At 34.0% G+C, this 21,988-nt stretch overlaps 4 protein-coding genes and 2 non-coding genes across 9 annotated transcripts; 2 read left to right on the plus strand and 4 right to left on the minus strand.

Moving 5' to 3' along the window:
• Nucleotides 1–1,466: 1,466 nt before the first annotated feature.
• Nucleotides 1,467–4,333, minus strand: LOC101221739 (beta-amylase 1, chloroplastic). Its single transcript, XM_004133981.3, has 4 exons — nt 3,729–4,333; nt 2,960–3,170; nt 2,733–2,843; nt 1,467–2,501 (listed from the first exon to the last, which is right to left on the minus strand). The coding sequence occupies exons 1-4, from the start codon at nt 4,331–4,333 to the stop codon at nt 1,695–1,697; spliced, it is 1,734 nt and encodes a 577-aa protein (XP_004134029.1). The 3' UTR covers nt 1,467–1,694.
• Nucleotides 4,334–7,837: 3,504 nt separating this feature from the next.
• LOC101208366 (ammonium transporter 1 member 1) lies at nt 7,838–9,585 on the minus strand. The gene has a single exon (XM_004134345.3). The coding sequence runs from the start codon at nt 9,524–9,526 to the stop codon at nt 8,024–8,026; it is 1,503 nt and encodes a 500-aa protein (XP_004134393.1). The 5' UTR covers nt 9,527–9,585; the 3' UTR covers nt 7,838–8,023.
• A 2,557-nt stretch (nt 9,586–12,142) lies between these two features.
• Nucleotides 12,143–15,426, plus strand: LOC101221968 (haloacid dehalogenase-like hydrolase domain-containing protein At2g33255). Its single transcript, XM_004133982.3, has 5 exons — nt 12,143–12,603; nt 12,800–12,842; nt 13,471–13,531; nt 14,620–14,754; nt 14,919–15,426. Exons 1-5 carry the CDS (start codon nt 12,198–12,200, stop codon nt 15,081–15,083), a joined length of 810 nt encoding a protein of 269 aa, XP_004134030.1. The 5' UTR covers nt 12,143–12,197; the 3' UTR covers nt 15,084–15,426.
• A 243-nt stretch (nt 15,427–15,669) lies between these two features.
• Nucleotides 15,670–15,742, minus strand: TRNAK-CUU. Its single transcript has one exon. It is a non-coding gene; the product is annotated as a tRNA-Lys (tRNA).
• A 1,056-nt stretch (nt 15,743–16,798) lies between these two features.
• TRNAK-CUU lies at nt 16,799–16,871 on the minus strand. Its single transcript has one exon. It is a non-coding gene; the product is annotated as a tRNA-Lys (tRNA).
• A 1,406-nt stretch (nt 16,872–18,277) lies between these two features.
• Nucleotides 18,278–21,935, plus strand: LOC101208607 (probable folate-biopterin transporter 9, chloroplastic). 4 transcript variants are annotated; one of them, XR_968912.2, is made up of 3 exons: nt 18,278–19,413; nt 20,155–21,556; nt 21,632–21,935. XR_968912.2 is itself a non-coding variant. In XM_004134346.3 (2 exons), the coding sequence occupies exons 1-2, from the start codon at nt 18,921–18,923 to the stop codon at nt 21,309–21,311; spliced, it is 1,650 nt and encodes a 549-aa protein (XP_004134394.2). In that variant the 5' UTR covers nt 18,278–18,920; the 3' UTR covers nt 21,312–21,935. The 4 variants fall into 4 exon arrangements, 2 of the variants coding, with proteins under 2 accessions (XP_004134394.2, XP_011650905.1); XR_004214892.1 differs by having other exon boundaries at nt 20,155–21,458; XM_004134346.3 differs by having other exon boundaries at nt 20,155–21,935.
• Nucleotides 21,936–21,988: the final 53 nt, after the last annotated feature.

Consider the following 21,988-nt stretch of genomic DNA (forward strand, 5'->3'; position numbering starts at 1 on the left):
TTTGTTCCAACATTCTCGGAATGCTTTTTAGCTTTTTTATTTCAATTTAGATAATAATAGTAATAATAAATTTATTAAAGAATTCAATAACCTAAGTTTGTGATTTTCTTATAACATTATTTATTGTTTCTCTTTTTGTCACTTTCGATTTTCTTTTTTCTTTCTTTTTATTTTATCATTTTTCAAATTTGTGAAATTAACTTTGTAAAATATTTACGGTCCGATGACAGAAGGAAAATGATCAATTTTTTTTACGATTTTGAAATATAAATGAAACTCAAGTATCGAAAGAAAAACTACCACATTTTTCTTCTTATTGTTTTGTGGTACAAGGGAGTAAGAAAAGATTTAGGAATTAAGAAAATTATTATTTTCATAATTTTTCCATAAATATGATTAGATTCTAACATAAACGACTACAAAATATACCAAAAAAAATATTGAAAAAAATATCGAGGATCCAAAATTTAAAAAGTTAATAAAAAAGATTGTTTAGTTTTAGATTTTCTTGTTTAGATGCTCCAAATCTTTGCTAGATATGTGAACTTTTTCTGTTTTCGTAAATATTTTGCAGACTCCTTTATTTTAATAATTATTTTATTTTATTTTCGGTTTTCATTTAAGACAAACAAATTGAGGTTGATCCATAATTTATTCAATCTTATTTTAATATATATACTCTTAAAATTACTTTTTATTTTTAATTAGGATTTAGAAAAAGGAATATTTTATTAAATAGTAAAATAAATTAAAATATTTACAAAAACTTTAGTAAAATCCACCGTTTAAAAAAAAAATCTCTAAAAAATGGCTAAATTTTTGTTACATCCACCAAATTAATAGATTTAAGTGAAAATTGTATGCTTACATCATTAAATGAAAATAAAAAGGAGAGCCCATCATATCTTATTATTATTACGAAAAGTAATAAAATTTAATTATTCCTATCATATCATTGTTCACTCCAAGCGTATTCTTAACGGTATAAACAGCAGCTTGAGCCATATTCATCCTTTGCTCTCTCCGGTCTACAAAGTAGAGACCAATTTAATTGAAATTGGGAAGGAAAAAAAATATACACTAGAATTTATTTGTGAGAATTGTGAATTTTGGTAGAGTTTGAATGGAGATTTTGTTATTAATTAGTACAAATTGAGATGAATTATTTTTCAAAGTTTGATTTCAAAAATAAAAGAAAGATGAATAAAGTAAAATGTGTTGATCACAAGACACATGCGATGAACTTTAAAAGAAATAGACTCGCCGCTGCTACACGTGATTGCTTTTCAGTTAAAAGCAACCAAATTAATGACGCTCTCTTTCTAATCAACTCCTACTTTTCGTACAACACTTGCTACCATATACTTAACAATCACCAGAATTCAGCCGTTTGGCTTCAAGACTTTTTTACTTTTATTTGTTTTCTCTGTCTTTCATTCCCTTTTTTGTACTAAGGAAACAAGAAATAAAAATCAAGATACAAATAGGTATTTTATTTGACAAGGGTTTTCAAACATCCCCAAATCTTTTTTTCCATAGCTACATCAAACTAAAACCCGAGAGCTACAGAAAACGCATAGCAGAGTAGAAAGAAAAACAGATAACCATTATTGAACCTATGGAGTATACAACAACACTAAAATATTTGATAGTAATGAACCTTCCTTTTTTCTTTTTTTCTCTTCTCTTCTCTTCTAATGCATGAGTGCAACAGCAGCTTCTTGAACTAATGGTTGAGTAACATGAACAAAATGCTCGGCTTCCCTCTCCACTTGCTCCCAACACTTATCCGGGTTCTTCCCTTCCTTCATCTTCTTCACAAAGGCCACAAATCTTCTCCAGTTCTCTGCCTCAAACAAGTGAGGATTCATTCTCAGATATGTGAAGGCACACATTTCACTTTCCTTTGAATCCTCATCCCCAACGAAAGACGAAGCCTGCAGGATCTGTTCGTGGGCAAATTCATCGTATCTAGGCAGAGCATTTTCCCCTGCAAGAGGTACTTGTGCTTTGTGGGTGGCTTGAGCTACCTGCCGGACCAGCTTCTCCGGGGCACATAGGGCATCCTGGGGTTGCTCGTGGTCGCGCATCTCGATGCAAGTGAAGTTGAAGATTGCACCATGGCGAGCTAGCATACGAGCAATTGGGAGATATCCATCGCGGTACCGTGTGTTGTAGTAGCCTGCAGTGAGCTCTGGGGCATGTGAGCGGTGGCCGTAATGCCAATGGATTCCAGCAATCTTCACTGATATCTTGACACCGGTTTTCTCAAAAATTGAGGTGGCTGCTGTGAGGATTCTATCTCCGTGGTCTAACAGCATTTGGGAGTACCAGGTAAGGAAGAATTCGCCGTATGTCGAGTTCCAGCCACCACCTTCTTTCCGGAAAAATGGGTTGTCTTCTGGCCAGCTGTGGTAGCCTCCGGCATCTGTTGGGCCTGTGCTGCCCCATTCAGGTTTACCGGATGCTTCAGCAGCAGCTTTTAGACTACTCAGCATATACTGCACATACAATGACAAATATTAAACTACGACTGACCAACCAAACAGTTATCCATTGATTTTATGACACAATTTGATATCTTTTGAGATTTGAGACTCTGCCACAAAATTCAAGAACTAACAATCAGTATTTTACATGTTAAATTTCTAATACTCAAACTAACATGGCTAAACTTTAACTATTTCCTCTATCTCCTATAGATTGTGAATAAGGCGGGAAGTTAAAGCTACCTTATCAAAGCATTGGAAGGCTCCAATTCCTGGAAATTTCCATGTCCCATTTTGCTCAGGGTAGGATGGATAACGGAGCTCACCAGCTGGGCCCATTCCCACTTGGATTTCCTAAACCAAAACAACAAAATACAGACAGTTCGAGTTCAGCCTATCATTCACATCAATTAGTAAAGATAACTCATATAAAGAAGTTGCAAACAAAGCAGATGGAATCGTTTTTTTACCACAATGGTGTCACCAAGAAGGTGCTTGAAATTGTCCTTGAAAGCGCGCATGAAGTCTGCGTAACACTGGACAGGCGTTCGGCCTTTAAGAACAGGAAGGGTGTCGCATCCCAATGATATGTATTCATAATTCCTTCTCCCCCATTGATCGGTATACGCAAGGTCTGGATCTTTGTCCATCTCTTCCACAGCCCATTTAGGTAAAGGAATACTGCACACAGATAAGAAAGATCACCACATCAATTACAAACCTCGATCAGAATTAGCACTGCAGAAATTCAACAAAAGTTTGACCAAATTTCCAGCTTAAGGGAAATTCATTTCTAGTTTGATCATACACAATCCAATGAGCTAAATATATTTTCTACTCCCTAAAATATCGAGTGTTCTAACATTCTCCACTTACATCATTTCCTTCCTAATTGAGATCTGCTGAGATTATGAAGTTACATTTGAAATTTATAGAAGAATTAAGCCCCTCCAAATTGGCATAAACTCATCTTTTCCTCTATTGAGTGCTCTAATTCCTAATCTCAACTAACGACTCAATTAACTTCAACAGTCATGAACTAAAGTGAAAGTACATAGTAAAAGAACTTGATTAAATTTAGACATGAATATTGAATAATAACAATACCCATGGAAGTTCAATCTTCAGGTTCAAGGTTGATTGATTAACTTAACCAGATTGACAAGCAATTCCTCTCCAAAAATACTTGAACGAATCTTGAAAAGGAAACAAATAAGAGAAAAAGGAAAAGGCGCTTACGTGACAGAGTCACCAACGTTTCCGCCACATTGATGGAAGGACATGACGGCTTGGACTTTGAGGCCGTGCTTTTTAGCCATTTCTAGAAGCTCTGTATAGCCTCCCCAGTTGTACGAACCAGGCGAATCTCTCTCCACCAATCCCCACCACACATCCATCATAATCCCCTCAACTCCGGCGCTCTTCAACGCTTGTAAACTCGCGTTCATCGCCTTCCTCCTATTCACCGTATTCTCCATCGTCACACTGTCCAACGGCATCATCACATACACTGGAACTCCTTTCTCCTTCCCCTTCTCACCTTCTTCTTTATACTCCCTCACCTCCGTCGGAGCCTCTACCTCCGTCGCGAACGCTTGACACGCCACCGACAAATCCGGCCGTATCCCTCCAAGCACCGGCGATCTGCAAGGACTCAACGGCGGCGACAGCGCATCTACTCCATCCGTCCTCTGCACTCTACATCTAAGAGGCGACGCTGAGGACTTCCTCAACATCGCCGTATTCACTGCCAAAGACGCTTCACCGGCTGAGATGTTACTTGCTTCCGAAGTCACCGGCGTTCCGGCAAGCGCCCCAATCTGATGCGTGATACTCAACGCCATATCCAAAAAAATCAAACGAGAAATCTAAAACAAAAGAATATGGATTTCAACTTCTACAAACGATTTTAAAGAAGAAACTCGCAAAATTGTAATTTGTTCTTGAGTCTTGATATTTGTGTATGGCAATTTTCAATTTGCTACTGGAAACGCTAATCGGCTCTCATATATATATATAGCGCTCGCATCGGATAAAAGATAATCTAAAATGCAGCTTTTAATCTTGCAACACGTGTCCTCAAGTACACGTGGCGACAAGCGAGACTGTGGATGAGGCGACGGCTACGATCACTCGACGCACGTGAAGATGGGCGGTGAGATTTTTCTTTACGAGAAAGTTCCAAGAAATCTGCTTTCTTGTTCGGTTTCCAAAACGAATTGCTTCCTGACACGTGGACGGTTTAAATGCTTACGTGTTACGCGTTTCTCTCTCTCTCTTTTTTTTCTTTCTAAAAAACAAATTTCTTAATTTCGAAGGGAGAGAAAATAAAATAAATGGACTTTCAATTTCGAATTGATAAATTTCAAAATGAAAATGAAATTAAGGTAATAATTATAAGATTGAATTAATTTATTGTGTAATTTGATTATATTGAAAATTTCAATTTCAAATTCACGTAAGAAACTTAGGTAAAAGAGAGAAGAAGAAGAGTAGGAGATGAGGTGTGAAATAGAGAGAAAGAAAAGTGAAGGAAGAAAAGGGTTAATGGCCACATGATTATGATTTGGCGCAATCCTTTGATGGGACCTTCTCATTTGTCTTTGTCAAGTAAATAACCTGTGGCCAATTTAATTAGACGGAAAAAGTAATAATATTTACACAAAATTTTCATATTTTAATTACCAAAATTACTTTAAATTAACACAACCAAATATCAATTTTTATTAATGATATTGTAAAATTTTAAATTCATTTAATAGGATTGGAGCTAAGATAATGAAAATTTTATAGCATTATGTGAGAACAATAATATGTACACTTAAAAGTTAGATTTAAATTTAGAACTTTGGTGATAATAAGATTGCCTCCAGAAAACTTCCAAAGTCAAATAATATGTATTCAAAGGCTTAAACACGTGATTCGAAAAGGAAGCAAGTGGAGAGAGAGATCCCCTTGCCTTTTTATTTTTGTAGCCTTTTCACCATTCTACAAAGACCTTTTATTTCTTTTGTGGTTCTAAATTCTTGCTTGTGAAAATATTTAATATTTTAAAACAAATAATCAACCGCACCAAATTAACCATCCAAGTCCTGTTACCTTATCTATTATTCTCATATTAAATAAACTATTTTTTTTTATAATTATCGATGTATTTCTACTCTACTAGTTTTAATAAATCCGTGAAAAATATTGATGAAATATCGACCAAATATTGATGTTGATAGATATTTTCTAAAAGAATATATAACAATGAAAAACTACAAAGTTAGTGGCTAAATACTTTATATTTTTAAACAAATTAATATGTTTATTATTTATACTATATTCGCATCGATGCATTTTAGTAGCTTTTTTACGATACAATATAAATTTTGGTTCGTTCGTCGTGATGATGGTGGGTCATCAAAATGTGGAAATGATGGGATTTTATGTTTTATGTACTTAACATCACGCATTGATATCAATTATTTTGCAAGTTAGTAGGGATATAAAACTGAAGTTGTGAAGTATTTTATAGAAATCACCGGGTTTTTTTTCAAAATCGATGAATCACCTTAAATTTTTATGCATAAGACATGGATTCGTACACAAATTAATAATAATTTAAAAATTGTATACTTCAATTAAACATAACAAAAAGAAAATGAAATTAAACAATTGTTCAATCCAATTAAATATTTGAGAATACTCGTGCCTCGTAGCTAAAATATAAAGTACTACTTAACGGGACAGAATGATTGTACTATCAATTTTAAAGTTGTAAATTCAATTCCCTTATATTATGTATGAAATACTTGTGGCTCCTATTTAGATATATTCATAAGTTCGAAGTTGCTAAATTTGATATAATAAAAAAAAAATCGTTATTAGTTTTTGAACTTTATAGTATTTCGCAATCAATAATAAACTATTTACCTAAAATTTAAAATAAATAAATAAATAGAAACCCATCAATTGCACATACCAAACTTTTACAAACAAATTTTGTAGGGATATTCATTAGGTCTTAACTATTAGTTTGGTTTTTACTTATTTTAGTTCTTCATTTAAAATTAGGAAGAAAAGAATATTCAATAAAAATGTTAATTTGTTTTCTTTTTAATAATAAGAAAATAAAATTGTCAATCTTACCTTATAGTTAGGCTTCAAACTTTGAAGAATTTGATGCTTTAACTTATAGATTTGCTTCTTTTTTGTATGGTTTAGACGACGAATGAGTTGAAATCAATATTCATACTTTATTAATTCGGTTTTTTCGCTACGTTCAATTTCGTTTCATATATAGGGAGTGAAATTCTTCGGCTCACACCCTTGCTTGATATGCATGGACGAGATGGAGAGGTAATTTGTTTGATCATGTCTTTTACTTTATGGCTTTTAAAATTCTCCTAACGATGATGTATATGTTTTTCTCTCTTTTACTTTATTTGTGTGGTTGTATGTCAAAAAAAAGAAAACCATATGTATTTTAATTAATTTAACCATACATATCGATGTATAGTCTAGTTAGTAATATTTTGATTGAGACTTTCGATTTGTTATTAATAAGCCCCTCTTGTCAAGCTCTAGATGTTTCAAAGTTTTGATCACAACCTAGTCAATAATGTATGTGTTTATTCACTTGAAGCTGCACTCACGTTAATACATATCATTAATATATTACATGTTAGTCGAATTGGTGAGTCTAATATCCTAATTGAATTCGCGTCTTTTTTTTTCTTATTGACATCATATGTAGAGAGAAAATTAAACCACAAAACTCGTAGTTATTATTTCATTTATTTGTTTTGACTTGAACAATTGAATGAAGCCATTCTATACATATATATTATATGTTTTGTTATTCACCAGTATTAATACAAAAGAAAAAAAACCCTTAAATGGGATATAAACAATGGTTGTTACATTCCCATAACGTTATTCTTAGGGTTAGAATTGAATGGCAATGAAATAATAATAAATAACCAATACGGTCATGGTTTCTTCTGCCATTATTATTTTCATTGCTTCCTTATATATCAAAATAAGAAAACAAATTTGAATTTCTCACCCATAAAAGAGGAAATGCCACCCCATCCTTTACCTATCAGAAAACGCCACGTGGAGAGCATTTCATTTCAAGTTTTGAAAGTTCCTTCCAACGGCCGTTCTGATTATAGACACTGCCCACCAAGTTGCTCCCTGTTCGTTGTATATATTTAATGACTCCATCAACCTCTCAGATCTTCACTCTTACTTTTTCTTTAAATCTTTTTTATTTATCATAATCAAATCAAATACAACTTGTTTATATATTTTTCGTTTTACAATGGTCAGTAAAATGAATAATTTAAGAAACATAAACATTCAAATCAAAATCAAAATCAAAACATGTCTATCTTATTTACAAACAACCATATACATTTCGTTCATATGTATTGGTGGAAGAAAGAGATACTAAAACTAAAACATTTGACACACAAAATCCAGAACACTAATACTAAAATCATTAGAAAAAAATTTAACAAACTTGATTCAATTGTTCATCATCATCAATAATCACCAGTAGGAGTTGAAGATTTTGGTTCCACTCTGTTCAACTGAATCCCCATTTTCTGGGCTTCATCTTCATCGTGATATATATAAGCAAATCCTCCGTGTCGGGTTAGATCCATCCCTGCCATTTCATCTTCAGTGGAGATTCTAAGAAGCTTCAACTTATGAAGAACGTAGAACAATGGCCCCATCGTTGCACTCACCCATCCCACGATAACCAATATCTGTATTAAATGGGCTGCCAGTAATCTCCCGCCGCCACCCATCAGCAGTCCGTAGGGCCGCCCTGATCCGCCGTACACTTCCGTTACATACTCCTCTGTTGCAAAGAGTGCGGTGAAGATCACTCCCCAAGCGCCACACCCACCGTGGAGTTGAGCGGCTTCTAATGGATCGTCGTATTTCACTATCTCTGCTATTCGGTTGCAGGTTATCAGTACGATGGCGGCGACAAAGCCGCAGATGATTGCTGCCCATGGTTCGACGACGGAGCAGCCGGCGGTGATGGCGGCGAACCCGCCGAGGAGTCCGTTACAAACGTCCGTCACGTTCCAATGGCCTGAGAGGAATCGCTTCCCGAAAAGCGTGGTGAGTGCCGCCGTGCATCCGGCGAGTGTGGTGGTTACTGCTGTTCGTCCGACGGCGCTCCATTGGCCGTAGAAGTTTCCTGTGGTGTAAGGGACGAGAATCTTCGTGAACGAACCTGGATTGAAACCGTACCATCCGAACCAGAGCATGAAAGTTCCGAGAACGACTAAAGAAGCGCTGTGCCCTCGCAGAGCAACCGACCGGCCATTGTGATCAAAACGACCGATTCTCGGCCCTTCGATCAACGCCCCCCATAGACCAGCAATTCCCCCAACCATATGAACGACTCCGGAGCCAGCGAAATCGATAACTCCCGACCCAAATAACAAATGACCATCCGATTTCATAACCCCAGCCCAACCATCAGGCGACCAAAACCAGTGAGAAACCACCGGATAAACAAATCCAGTCAAAACAGAAGAATAAATCAAATAGGCAACAAACTGAGTCCGCTCAGCAATAGATCCACTGGTAATCCCAGCGGCAGCGATCGCAAAAGCCCACTGGTAAAGAAAACCACTGTAATCAGCAGTGGAGGTCGGAAATGAGGTGAGACCAAAGTTATGACGACCAATGAAGCCCCCAGAAGGGGAGCCGAATGCAAAGGCGTACCCAAAAAGGTAATAAAAGAGGCCTCCCGCAGCGGCGTCGAGGACATTAGTAAGCATAATGTTCATAGTGTTTTTGGCGCGGACAGAACCAGCGCAGAGCATAGCAAAGCCGAGTTGCATAGAGAAAACGAGGTAGGCGGAGAAGAGGAGGTAGGTATTATCAAGGGCATTTCTGGTGTCGGAAAAGTTATTGCTGACGGTGGCGAATTGGTCGCAGATGAAATTAGCAGCGGCGGTGGCGTTGGTGGTGTTGGGGCCGAGAAGCTGAGAGAGTTGAGCGGCGCAGAACCCTGAATCCATTGGAAGGAAGGAAGGAAGGAGGAAGACGAAAGGGACTGCAGTTTAGTTCTACCAATTCTCCTAATTTATAGGAGAAAGAAGAAGACAGAAACGATGTTGCCTTTTTAAAAAAATCTAAATTACAAATTCCACCCTATGCTTTCAGAAAATTTGAATTTAGTCCCTATAAATCTTATAAATATTTTCTAGAGGTTTATCAGACCAATTTCTTTTTTTAGAAAATCGTTATTATTGTTATTATTATTATTATTATTATTGCAAAGCCAAAAACAAATTTACATTTAATTTTTTGGAAGTTTGTTTCTAATTCTAAAATCATCAATTTCAACTATGGTTGTTGACTATTTAAATTAGGGTTCACCAATAATTCAGAGTTAACTATTTATTTCATATTTTATATTTACAAAAAAATGGAAAATAATTTCTCCTAAGAACCTCACCCCAACAATTTCTCTATAGAAAAATTTACCTCAAAAAGTCATTAAAAAGATTAAATTAACCGTAGATGATTGAATAGATTATAACTAATACATGTGATTAATATGAATAAAATTATTAAAATAGTTCGTAACTATTTATTGCTAATATTCATCCATAAATCTTAAACCCTAATGATTTTTTTCTCATTTACATTGAAAAATGGGGAGAAAATTTTTGGTTTTTCTCAAAGAAAAATACACGAATTCTCCAACGATAAAATGTTATTATAACTATAATGTGTTCGATTTGTTACTATCACAATTTTGTCGGTTAATTAAAACCATAAATCTTCTTACGATCTATTATAAAAAATACTAATAATTTGTTTAAATATTACCGTTTCTCAACCATTTCGAGACATTACTATAATATTTTGTTTAAATAAACAATTTTAGAAAGTATAATTAAATAATAAAACAACACTTATATCGTGTTTTTAAAGAATATGTATACAATACAAATATCATAATATAATATATTGTTTTTGAAAATTTGGTATTGAAAGGAAATAAAATTGCATATTTAGTATTAGAAATGAAGAGTTATCTAAATAATTAAATTAGGTAAAAGTAATTATAATATGTTTGGTAGGCTTTTTATAGGAAATACAACTTCATTTTATTTTTCATTTTTTTGAAGGAAAGTTCACTCCTGTTATTTAACATTTCTATATTATTTATAGAATTAATAGATTTTTTTTTTAAAAAAATCTTCCTTTATATCTAATTTCCACACGGTAAGATCATTAACGCTTATAATTATATCAATTACAATCAATTTAGACATGTTATATATTATAATTACTATTAAAAATCATTAATATTGAATAGATTGAAATACACTAGTTTTGAAACATATGTAGACTTTTCCAAACATCAGCTATACAAAATTGAACAATTATAATAAATGCATAGATGATTCGATTTTTATATTGTAGTATTAATTTTAAAGTGTTAAATTACAATATATATTAAGTAATATTTTATTGTTATTAAATTCTGCCAATCATGAGTTTGAATTTTGTCTAGATTCAGCTCAATACCAATGTATAGTAGCACGTTTGATTTTTTTAATGGAACAATAACATATATTTAAATGTATTTTTTTACAATTTTCGAGAAACGAAATTCATTACTCTTAATTGGTAATCTAAAGCCAATAAAACCTTCTCATATATATATAAAGAATTAGCTAATTAGTTGTCAATTAAAATACAATATGATCACATGAATCATTCAATAGATTTTTTTTTGTTTTTTGGATCTATATTTATGAAGGGATTGGATGTTAACGTTTGAATAATTAATGATATATTGGAATCTTATACTAATTATTAATTAATTCTTGAAAGAATCAAATTATTAACTGATCCTTCAAGGCTTTTATGAGATGTCATCGATGATGCAAAGTCAAAATAATGCACTTTTCGAGAACCTATTTTAACTACAAAATTTAATTTAAATACCATCATTCATTCGTTCATTAATCTTAATAATTGTAATTAGAGAACTAATAATATATACGAAATCAATGTATTCTAAAAGCCCATAGTTTTCTCCCTTCAAGATAAATACTTAATTTTCTTTAATTGGAATTTACTTGTATAATAATTATTTTATTTTTATAAAACAAACTTACATAATTTGATAATATAAAAAAACATAAAAATTAATCTAATGAAAATAGAAAAAAAAAAAGAAGGAAAAAACGAATAGATATATTGAATATTTTACGTCAACTTACTTAAATATAATAAAAATCCAATTAATTAGTGATGTTCCACTAAGTTTTGAATATATCAAGTTCGAACCTTACTAATATGTGACATCAATCATACATTAGAATAGTAATAAATCAAAGTATAAGTCGAACAACACTCCCTTATTGGCTTACGAGTTTAAAATGCATTATTTTTCTTATGCAAACGACAACTCTGAATTATATAACATTTTAAGTTTTATAATATAATAAAGTCTATTAGTAATAAACTTCTATCGTCGACGTGTTTTACTGGTATATATTGAATTATTTTGAACTTAGTTGTTACGTTACATCTAATGCAATATGTAGATGTAGAATGGGAAGAATAAAGGTTGATATTGCGTCATTCATTCATAGCTATGTCTATTAAAGCTATTACTCAAAATTCCCATTTTAGAATGGTGTCACCAATTTCCACAATTTCTGAAAAATGGGAATTATGAGATTATTATCAACATCAACTTCAACCTCGTGGGGATGGATCAAATTCCGCCTTCCAATTCGCAATCACACAACGCTATCTCCCAGATCCCATCTTCCCCACCCTTCATTTCCCATGCCCAATCCCTCCTCCGCCCTCTCCGCCTCCCGCCGCCCTCTCCGGGGAGTCGTCTTCGACATGGATGGAACCCTAACTGTACCCGTCATCGATTTCGCTGCTATGTATCGATCGGTGCTCGGCGACGAGGAGTATGTCAGAATTAAAGCTCTCAATCCATCCGGCATCGATATTTTGCACATTATTCAGAGCTGGGCACCTGAGAAGCAGCGGAGGGCGTATGAGGTAATCGCCGATTTTGAGCGTCAGGGAATTGATCGTCTCCAAATTATGCCCGGTCAGTATTGGGCTGGCTTGCGCTTACCTTATTTTTCCCCAAATTTTGTTCTGTGTTTGTTTCTGATCGCTAGCGGTTTTGTCTCAACAGCTTAAATAGATGGGAGATTTTACTCGTCAGATTCCATGTTACTTATAATGTGAGAAGTTAGGTCTTTGGTTATCTCAACCAAATTCTTGATGATTGTACATTGCAGGTGCTGCTGAGCTTTGTACCTTTCTTGATTCCAAGAGTATAAGGTTTACACTTGACACTTTCTTCTTCTTCGTTTACTGTCTGTTAACTCTTGCGTTGACTGTAGTTTGAGCAACTTTTCTCAAGGGAAATTAGAGTCTAGTCCTTATGGTTTTGAGACATAGAATTTAGTTTCAACTAACTTTATCTAAACTATAAGGCCAAATTTTCAATTTAACCAAAGATGGTAGAGTCATACTTCGCCCCCAATTTACGCAGAACACACGTGGTGGCGCCTTCTAGTAAGAAAAAAAAAAAAGAAGTAAGAGGGTGTAGAAGAGAAGGAAGATAAAGATTCGACATTATGTGATATTTTTTAGTTTATCTAGTGTTGTCTCACTACAATATCACAAGTGTCTTGTGATTCTTTTAAAAAAATATGTTAGTGTGAAATTTCTCAATTCACCGTATATGGGTTTAAAGCAGACTAATTGACCAATTTGTGTCAACTCTATGGTTCAGTTTATTTAGTATCTAAGAAAAGAATTTAAGATGATAAACAGCAAAATTTTGCACTTGCACAAGGGCAAGGTACATTGTTATGCACATGATTGTGGGAGTACCTTTTCTTTATGTCTCCCTTTTATGTATTATTTATAGTGTTAATATGTATCATCCGGTGCTACATGTCAGGAGGGGACTAATTACTCGCAATGTAAAGGAAGCTGTTGATATTTTTCACGAGCGTTTTGGTGTAAGTTCGATTTTTCTTATGGGGCTCTCTGCACATTATAATGACAATTTACAGCTATCTGTTAGGTTTTTAATTTCCGGGATTGCAGCTGCATTCTACTTGATATGTTTTGGAATTGGAGCAACTTGAGCTTTTAGGATGTTGCCTGTTTGCTTATGTAGATAAAAGGTCAATTCATTTTCCAAAATAGTCTACCATTGCAATAGAATGAGGGATTATGATCATGAGATTTCTCCTTACCAACCACAACAATGCATTTTCGTAGAGCTTACAATACTCTAGTAATGCTTTCATCCTCATTCAATCGGTTAGCACTTGATTTCATCCCTCTTGTTCAGGCATTCCTTTGTTGACACTTTAATAACCTTCTTTGGACTTTAGTACACAAGAATCCCAGAGTCTATGAGAGGGTCCCTGTTGATGTTTCACTCTTTACTATTATTTTCATGAACTGGCTTTATTGCATGTCTCAGGTTATTGGGGATTTCTCAGTAGATTTCTTTCTGTGGGTCTATGGCCTTAGAAATTCCTATCTTACCTCTACATACATCTGGGCATTAGGATACAACTATAAATTCACCTTGTGTGAGAAAATTTCCTTCTATGCATCTTCTCTATCTCCGTCTCTCAAACATTCATACCATTTCTTGCAAACCAAAAGGAACCTTATATCTTCCTGTCTCCTTACTGTTGCATCATGTGCATTGGACTGTAGATGGGAAACCACCTTCGTTTTCATCATCAATTGGCCTCTTGCTTTTGGAATTCTGTCTTCAACTTTGGATAGTTTTCCCGTCTGAAACTGCTTTATTTTCTTGCTCCTTGGATCGGTGTCCGTCCAAGAAGCAAGGTAAAGACCTTTGGTTGGATTTTGCTGGAGTTTTTCGTTGGACTTCATGGAATGACAGATCAAAAGGATGAGGAAGAACCAATTCGTTTTTTAGTGATCCGATTGCTTTTTTAGATATCTCTTTGTTGTAAACTTATAGTTCCACATCTGTTTGTTTGAATACATGCATGCACATGGTAGTACGCTTATATGTTCATTCCATTTCTTAAACTTTCTTCTGATGTTTTTATTGCTGCAGTGGACATTTCATCCAGCTTTAAGCAGGGAATTTGGTTCTTATAAACCTAATCCCGCTCCCCTACTTCATATCTGCTCTTCTTGGGATGTCCTGCCTAACGAAGTAATTATGATCGGTGACAGCCTCCGAGACGACGTGAGTGTAGTTTTCTTCTCTGTTCTCAATCGTAATAGTCTTTCGGTTTTCTATGAATATTACTCTTTCCTAGTCCATTCTTTCTTACTGATACTATACATGGAATCACTATTATTAAGTGAGAACATAAGGTGACAGGATTGACTTCCTATCCTACAATTCAGGTTGGATGTGGCAAGGGAGCAGGAGCTTTCACTTGTTTGCTAGATCAAACAGGAAGGTATAACTCGGAGCATTTCACAAAGTTGGATCTCGAGCCAGATTTTAAAGTATCGGCACTCGATGAAGTTCTTCATCTTTTGGATGCAAATTTTGACTTGACCCCATGAATGTCAAGAAAAGGCGAAATAAGTTCCAAGATGTTTGAGTCATTTTGACTCAACTTGAAAGTTGAGTCATTTATCATTTGTAGGATAAAAAAGAGATGGGGATTTGTTTTTAGAAGGTTTGGGACTGAAAAAACAGAAATATAGGGTTGTTGATTCTTGTAGTTTCAACATCTTAATGGTGAGTACATGGTGGATGGTACATAGATGATTGCTGTAGTTTCTTCTAATTTATTGCTTCTGCTTGTTCTTGTTCTTTCATTTAGCAAGCCTGTTGTATTAGTAACCAACATTGTTGCAATCTACAACTATTTTAAATCTTATCAATCCTCTATTTGTGTATTAATTTAGTCCCTTTGTCAAAACTAATATACCATTTCAACCATATAGGTTATATATGGTAACAGTTGAGCTCATGTAACTTCAGATTTGCAAATTATTGTCGTAATTTGATGAAATATTCATGTATAAGTATCAACAAACTAATTAGAAATCTAATAGGATAAATAACAAACATTATATTGTTAGAATTTTGAATGTATATCAACTAAACTAAAAAGGGCTTTTGTTCGAAAAGAAAAAAAAACGTCGCCCACCGTGGGGCTCGAACCCACGACCACAAGGTTAAGAGCCTTGCGCTCTACCAACTGAGCTAGACGGGCTTATTGCTTAAAGATTATTATAAAATGATATTGACTACTAGAGTTTGATGGCATAAGTGTTAAATTAATAATGTTGTATAAACTTGTTGTTATTATTAATGTTATAATGTTTAGTTTCATTAAATAAAATGGTTGAACAAACATTACTTGGAAAAGAAAACCATATACGATGAACCAAACATATTGGGTATAAATTTGCCACACATCATCACACTTTCCATCTATTTTGGACTTGCTTTATATGCATTAAATAGAACATTTGGTTGGATTAGTTCTATTTTTAACAAGTCCATGTGGTTCTTCTTTCTTCACATAATACATATTATTAACATAATTGTTTACCTAAATATTATCACAAACCACCTCATTCTTTCACTTTTCATAACACTCCTAATCCAACTAAATTTAGCTACTGTTTTTTAAACCGTACCTAATTATGTTTCTTTTTATACCTAATATTTGGTCACAACATCCATTCTTTTTTATAATTTCATTAAATAAACCTATATATATATATATTAATGTGTTATATATACTATTAATATAACATGCATGTGTGGGTGGTGTGTGTGACTTTGCTTTGATGTAAAATGATTAATATAGACTTAACAAAGACCTTAAACAAACAACCTATTTATGTAGGGCTCAGGTTGTTTATGTTCATTTAATTTTCTATATATAGAAACTTAAAAGTATAAATAATTAACACTTGGTAAATTTGATAAATCATGCAATGTTACAAATTTGATAAATCATGCCATCTACATAGTATCTTCTAGTTTAATCTCTCTATCCATGCATTGTTTGCTATTTTTCTTACATGAAGTACTTACATATGACTTACTTCATGATCACTTAAATATATTTTAAAATGTTTTTTTTCTCGTATCTTTTCTAAATAAGAGTAGATTTCATAAGCTTCCCATCTTCAGTCTTCTATATATGTAAACTTAAATGCAAAAAAATTTGGAGGCAATGCATATATAATACAAAATCACAAAGGTTGAAGTTAATTTGGAATTATTGATAATGATGAACGAATTTAAAAAATAAAAACGCCCACCGTGGGGCTCGAACCCACGACCACAAGGTTAAGAGCCTTGCGCTCTACCAACTGAGCTAGACGGGCTTTTTGTTTAATTAATTAAAAATATTTTATTCATAATTTTTAATACATTTATATTTTATTTTAATTGTTTTTAAATAAAAGTACAATATTTTTTAATACTTTTAAAAAATGCATTAATCTAATTTTTTGTTTTATTTTATGAATTTTAAGTTGAGCTAAAATGTTACTCATAAAATATAAATAAATCAATTAAAGTTACAAATTATATCCACTCTCACTCAATAAAATATCTATCACAATAAAAAATTTCTTTTATTGAACAAAAAAAAAGTTATCTTATTAATTAGACTCTACATTTTAGGATACAAATTGATTGCTTTTGAAACTAATCTAAGTTTAAGGGTTTAAATGTTAAATTAATAATAGGGTTGAAAGATACTTATTATCGTTGTTATTGTATTAGTTTGGATGTAAGAAATAGAACCTAAAAAGAAGATTATGAACCAAACTTATGATTTAACATATATTTGCCACACATCATCACACTTTCCATCCAATTTAGAGATCGCTTTATATGCATTAAATACAACATTTGGTTTGGATTAGTTCTATTTTCAATAAGGGCATGTGATGTGAAATTGTGAATAACGTTTTTTCTTCACATCATACATCTTCATCACTAAGTACCAAATAACTATTTGCCTAAATATTATATCCCAAAACCACCATCTTGTAGTCACTTTTCACAACTCTTCCAATCCAACTAAAGGCTTAATTATTTTTTTAATACCTAATATTTGGCCACAACATGGATTATTTCATTAATTATAATTTACATAAACCGTCCGTCTTTTATTGTAGTATATAAGTGTGATATACGTGACTCAAATGACAATTCGATATGCTTAATTCTAGTTTGGTAGTTATATTTTGAAGTGAGTGTTTAATAAATTATTAATTGGAATGGGCGGATGTAAATTGAGAAAGAATTTTAATTATAAGTTTGAATAGAATGATTAATTTTGAAAAGAGAAAATGAAAGGGTGAGGATTAACAATGCCATATTTTAAAAAGTAAAAAGAAATATATTATTATTAAAGGGGGAGTGCCACGTCATTAGCCGGACTCAAAGATGCAATGAAAATGGCTGTAAAAGAGAGGCGCTAAGTTGGGGAGTAGAGGGTGTGGTTAACCGAGAAGCGTACGTGAGACACCGTCGCGCCCGTGAGCCATTTAGAGAAAGTGTTTGAAAAGACAGAAAGGCCCCTTTATTTACTTTCTTGAAAACGGACGGCCATAAACAAGTCTTCCTTCGCCTTTCCTCTACACCTTTCTCGCTCCCTCACTCACCAAACTTCTATTTATATATAATAATAATAATAATAATAAAAAAGGTTTGATTTTTCCAAATAGAAAAAGTTACTAAATATTTATAAATATATTTATAAATGTAGTAAAAGAATCTAACATATTTGTTGTTTATTTTTGTAAAATGAGATATAATATATTATTTATAAAAGATATCAACAAACAATCAAAACTTCATATTCTATCTATGATTAACACTTATATACTTTTGATAGATGATGGTATTGATTATCATTAATTTCAGGTGAGTTAGAGAGGTGTTATATATATTGTTTTTGGGGGCAATGGTGTGAGTTTAGAACCCAAAGAAACACAACCATCAAAACTACAATTTAACCAATAAATTTGTGATGGATAGTCCAAATTTGGGTGAAAACGTAACTCTCTTCACAAACATAGAAGACATCGGTAATTGCGACGCGTGGTGGCGCGTCGAGAGTGGACCCTCGAAAATCTTGGAGCAGAGAGAACGACAAAAATGGAGTCCTCAAGACCTTCCAGGTGCCACTCTAACAGACATGGCTTCATCCTTAAACCTCTGGCGCTCCACTCTTCTCCTTCTTCCTTCTTCGCTTCCTTCCAATATTAAACTGAACACCATGCATTTCTTTATTTCTCCATTACCCTTCTCCACACTCTTCTAGATCCCTCCCCTTCTCTCTCTCCTCTCAAAAACCCCTTTTAACGGCTGATCATCATTAATCCACTTCGTTTTTTTTCCAATTCCAATCTTCCCCAGCCATGATTTCCTCACTGATTTCCCCCAATTTCCCATTTCCTTCTCTTAAATCCAACTTTGCTCGACCTAAGACATCTCTCTCTTTTCACAAACCCGTCCTCTGTTTCCACCATCGAAACCCCAATATCTTTGAAAACCCGTCAAAACCCATTGCCATTTTCATCAAAACGGTTCTAGAGAGCAACCCAGATCGTGTTTTGTTCAGAGAAGTGAAGAAAAGAGAAGGGAATGGTGGAAGAAGAGGTGTTTCTCTTGTGGGTAGCAATCAAATGTTGCTACTCTGTGGACTGGGCTATTGGGTTCAGGGGTTTAGGTGCTTCCCATGGCTGGCTCTTAACTTCCATATGGCTCATTATCTTAATCTTCATCCTTCCTTATTGCAACTTGTCCAGAACTCTGGAAATCTTCCTATGGTTGCTAAACCCTTGTATGGAATTCTCTCTGATGCTTTGTATATTGGTGGAGCTCGTAGAGTTCCTTACATTTCAATTGGAGGTATGTTGAGTTTCTCTTTGGATTTAAACTATGTTCTTGTTTTTCTTGTCTGTAGCTTTTTTCTGTCTTTTCTTAGTCGTGCTTCATTCTTAACTCTTGCATTATTTATTCGTTTCTTCGCCAGAATTTCATCCTGCATTAGATTCCTTTCTGCGTTCGGTTTAATGAACGATGTAATTATTACTTAATTATATTCCAAAGTAAAGATAATATGAACTAATTGATGGTGATGTTTTTTTTTTAAAAAAAAAAATTCTCAGTTTCAGTTTTGAAGTCCTCTATGGCCATCCAACCATTTTGTTTATAGTTTTTGGTTTTTTTCTTTGAGGATTAAGCCTATTTTCTTTTATTTTCTTACAACTCTTTGCAAATGCAGAGTCTGAATTCTTAGCCCAACTACAGAAACATTAAAAAAAAGAAGAAAATTATTAGCGTCTGAACTCTTAGCGTAATTACAAGAACATAAATAGGTTCTAAAAAATATTTTTTCTAAGTTAAAAAGATAAGATAGCAAGAAATTTAGAGGTTTGGAGGTGGGAGGAGGGTTTATAGGCTTAATTTGTAAACTAAAAACCAAAAGCCAAGTGCTTACCAGACCGGCCAAAGCAATTGTTTTGATTATCATCATGTAGAAATAAGATAGGAATTTGATTTCCATTTTTGGAAGTTGAATGAAATTACACATAGAGATTATGAATGTGTCATACTCACTGATCAAAGCCTAACTGAAAAGCTTCTCAGTGCTCTTGCAGGTTCTATCTTGGGGATCTCTGGCATTGATACCTGTGGCAGGTGAAGCTCTTCCTGCTTTAATGGCATGTGTTCTTCTAAGTAATCTTGGAGCATCCATAACAGAAGTTGCAAAAGATGCACTTGTCGCAGAATATGGTCAAACAAACAAAATTTGTGGCCTTCAATCTTATACATTCATGGCTTTAGCTGTTGGTGGAGTCTTGGGCAATTTCATTGGTGGATATAACTTACTGAGTTCACCACCTAGAAAAATGTTTCTTCTGTTTTCCATTCTACTTTCTCTCCAACTTTCAGTTTCATTAGCAACAAGAGAGGAATCTCTAGGTTTGCTGCAACTTCCAGAGCCAGATGTTCAGGGGAAATCAATCATGGAAAATGTTAGAAATCAGATATCTGAGCTTGTAACTGTTATTAGCGATCCAAGCGTATCTCGCCCACTGGCTTGGATTGTAGCTTCTATTGCTATAGTCCCTCTTCTATCCGGCTCTATCTTTTGCTATCAAACACAATGCCTTAATCTTGATCCTTCCATAATTGGAATGTCTAGAGTTGTAAGCCAATTGGTTCTTCTTTCTGTCACCGTACTTTACGACCGCCATTGGAAAAGAGTTCCTATGAAGAAGTTAATTGGCATGGTGCAGATATTGTATGCCCTTTCCTTTCTCCTTGATATTGTTTTGATGAAACAGATAAATCTGAAGTTGGGCATTTCCAATGAGTTGTTTGCTCTTTGCTTTTCGGGTTTGGCCGAAACCATTGCACAGTTTAAGCTTTTACCATTTTCTGTGCTCTTTGCAAGCTTAAGTCCAAAAGGTTGTGAAGGATCTCTGATTTCATTTTTCGCATCGGCCGTGTGCTTGTCTTCCATAGTTAGTGGTTTTTTGGGTATTGGGTTGGCTTCTTTGATTGGAATAGGATCAGGAAACTACTCAAGCTTGCCTGTGGGGATTTTGATACAGTTCATAGCAGCTTTATTTCCATTAACCTGTATCCATTTTGTTCCCATGAAGTCACCGGTACTTGAAAGAGAAAAGAAGAGAGTAATGAGTAGAAGATCTCGTAAAAATAGAAGGGTCGGACGTGTCATGTATAGCGGTTCTGTATGTGCTTATCGACGTGAGAGAGAATCCGAGATTCAGGGGTGAAAAAATCTAGTTTCTTCTGCAGCTTATCTTGTAGAAAGAAAGAAAAGGAAATCTAGGACTCTTCAGATTCTTTCTATACTAGTAAATGAAGCAAATCCATGCTCTAAATGGTTCATACTCATTTGAAGTGAAGATTCTCTTGGTGAGGTAAAGGTGAACATGACGGGTCTCAAGTTATAACTTGTTGGCCTCGTCGATCTCGTTCGATTATTCAGAACTTGCAACTGTTCAATTTATTGATGAAGGTCTAATTTCTGTATTATGGTTTCTTGGCAAGAGGATTTGGATAGTCTTTGTATGTGACAAACTTCCTAATGCAGAGAAAAACATGGGAACTGATGGATGAGAGACCAATGAAGCAAAATGGGAGAGAATTCATTGAAGTTTGAGTGGGTGGTTTGTTGATGTGCAATTGAACTGAAGAGATTGGCTGTTCTAAAAATCTGTCGTTGATGGAAGAAATCAGAATAATTTTTAGTTAATTTTGGGAAGAACATTTACCCTTAACATGACCAAGTGTACTTATTGAAATATATATATATATATATATATAACAGAGGCTAAACTTGTATATTGAACCTTTTAAAAAATTTCAATTGAAGAAAGATATCTATTCAAGTTTAAGAGACCATCTAAATACAAACTTAAATATTACACTAAATAGGTATCTTATACAT

This window comes from Cucumis sativus, chromosome 3 (assembly GCF_000004075.3).
Source record: "Cucumis sativus cultivar 9930 chromosome 3, Cucumber_9930_V3, whole genome shotgun sequence".
Taxonomy (NCBI): domain Eukaryota; kingdom Viridiplantae; phylum Streptophyta; class Magnoliopsida; order Cucurbitales; family Cucurbitaceae; genus Cucumis; species Cucumis sativus.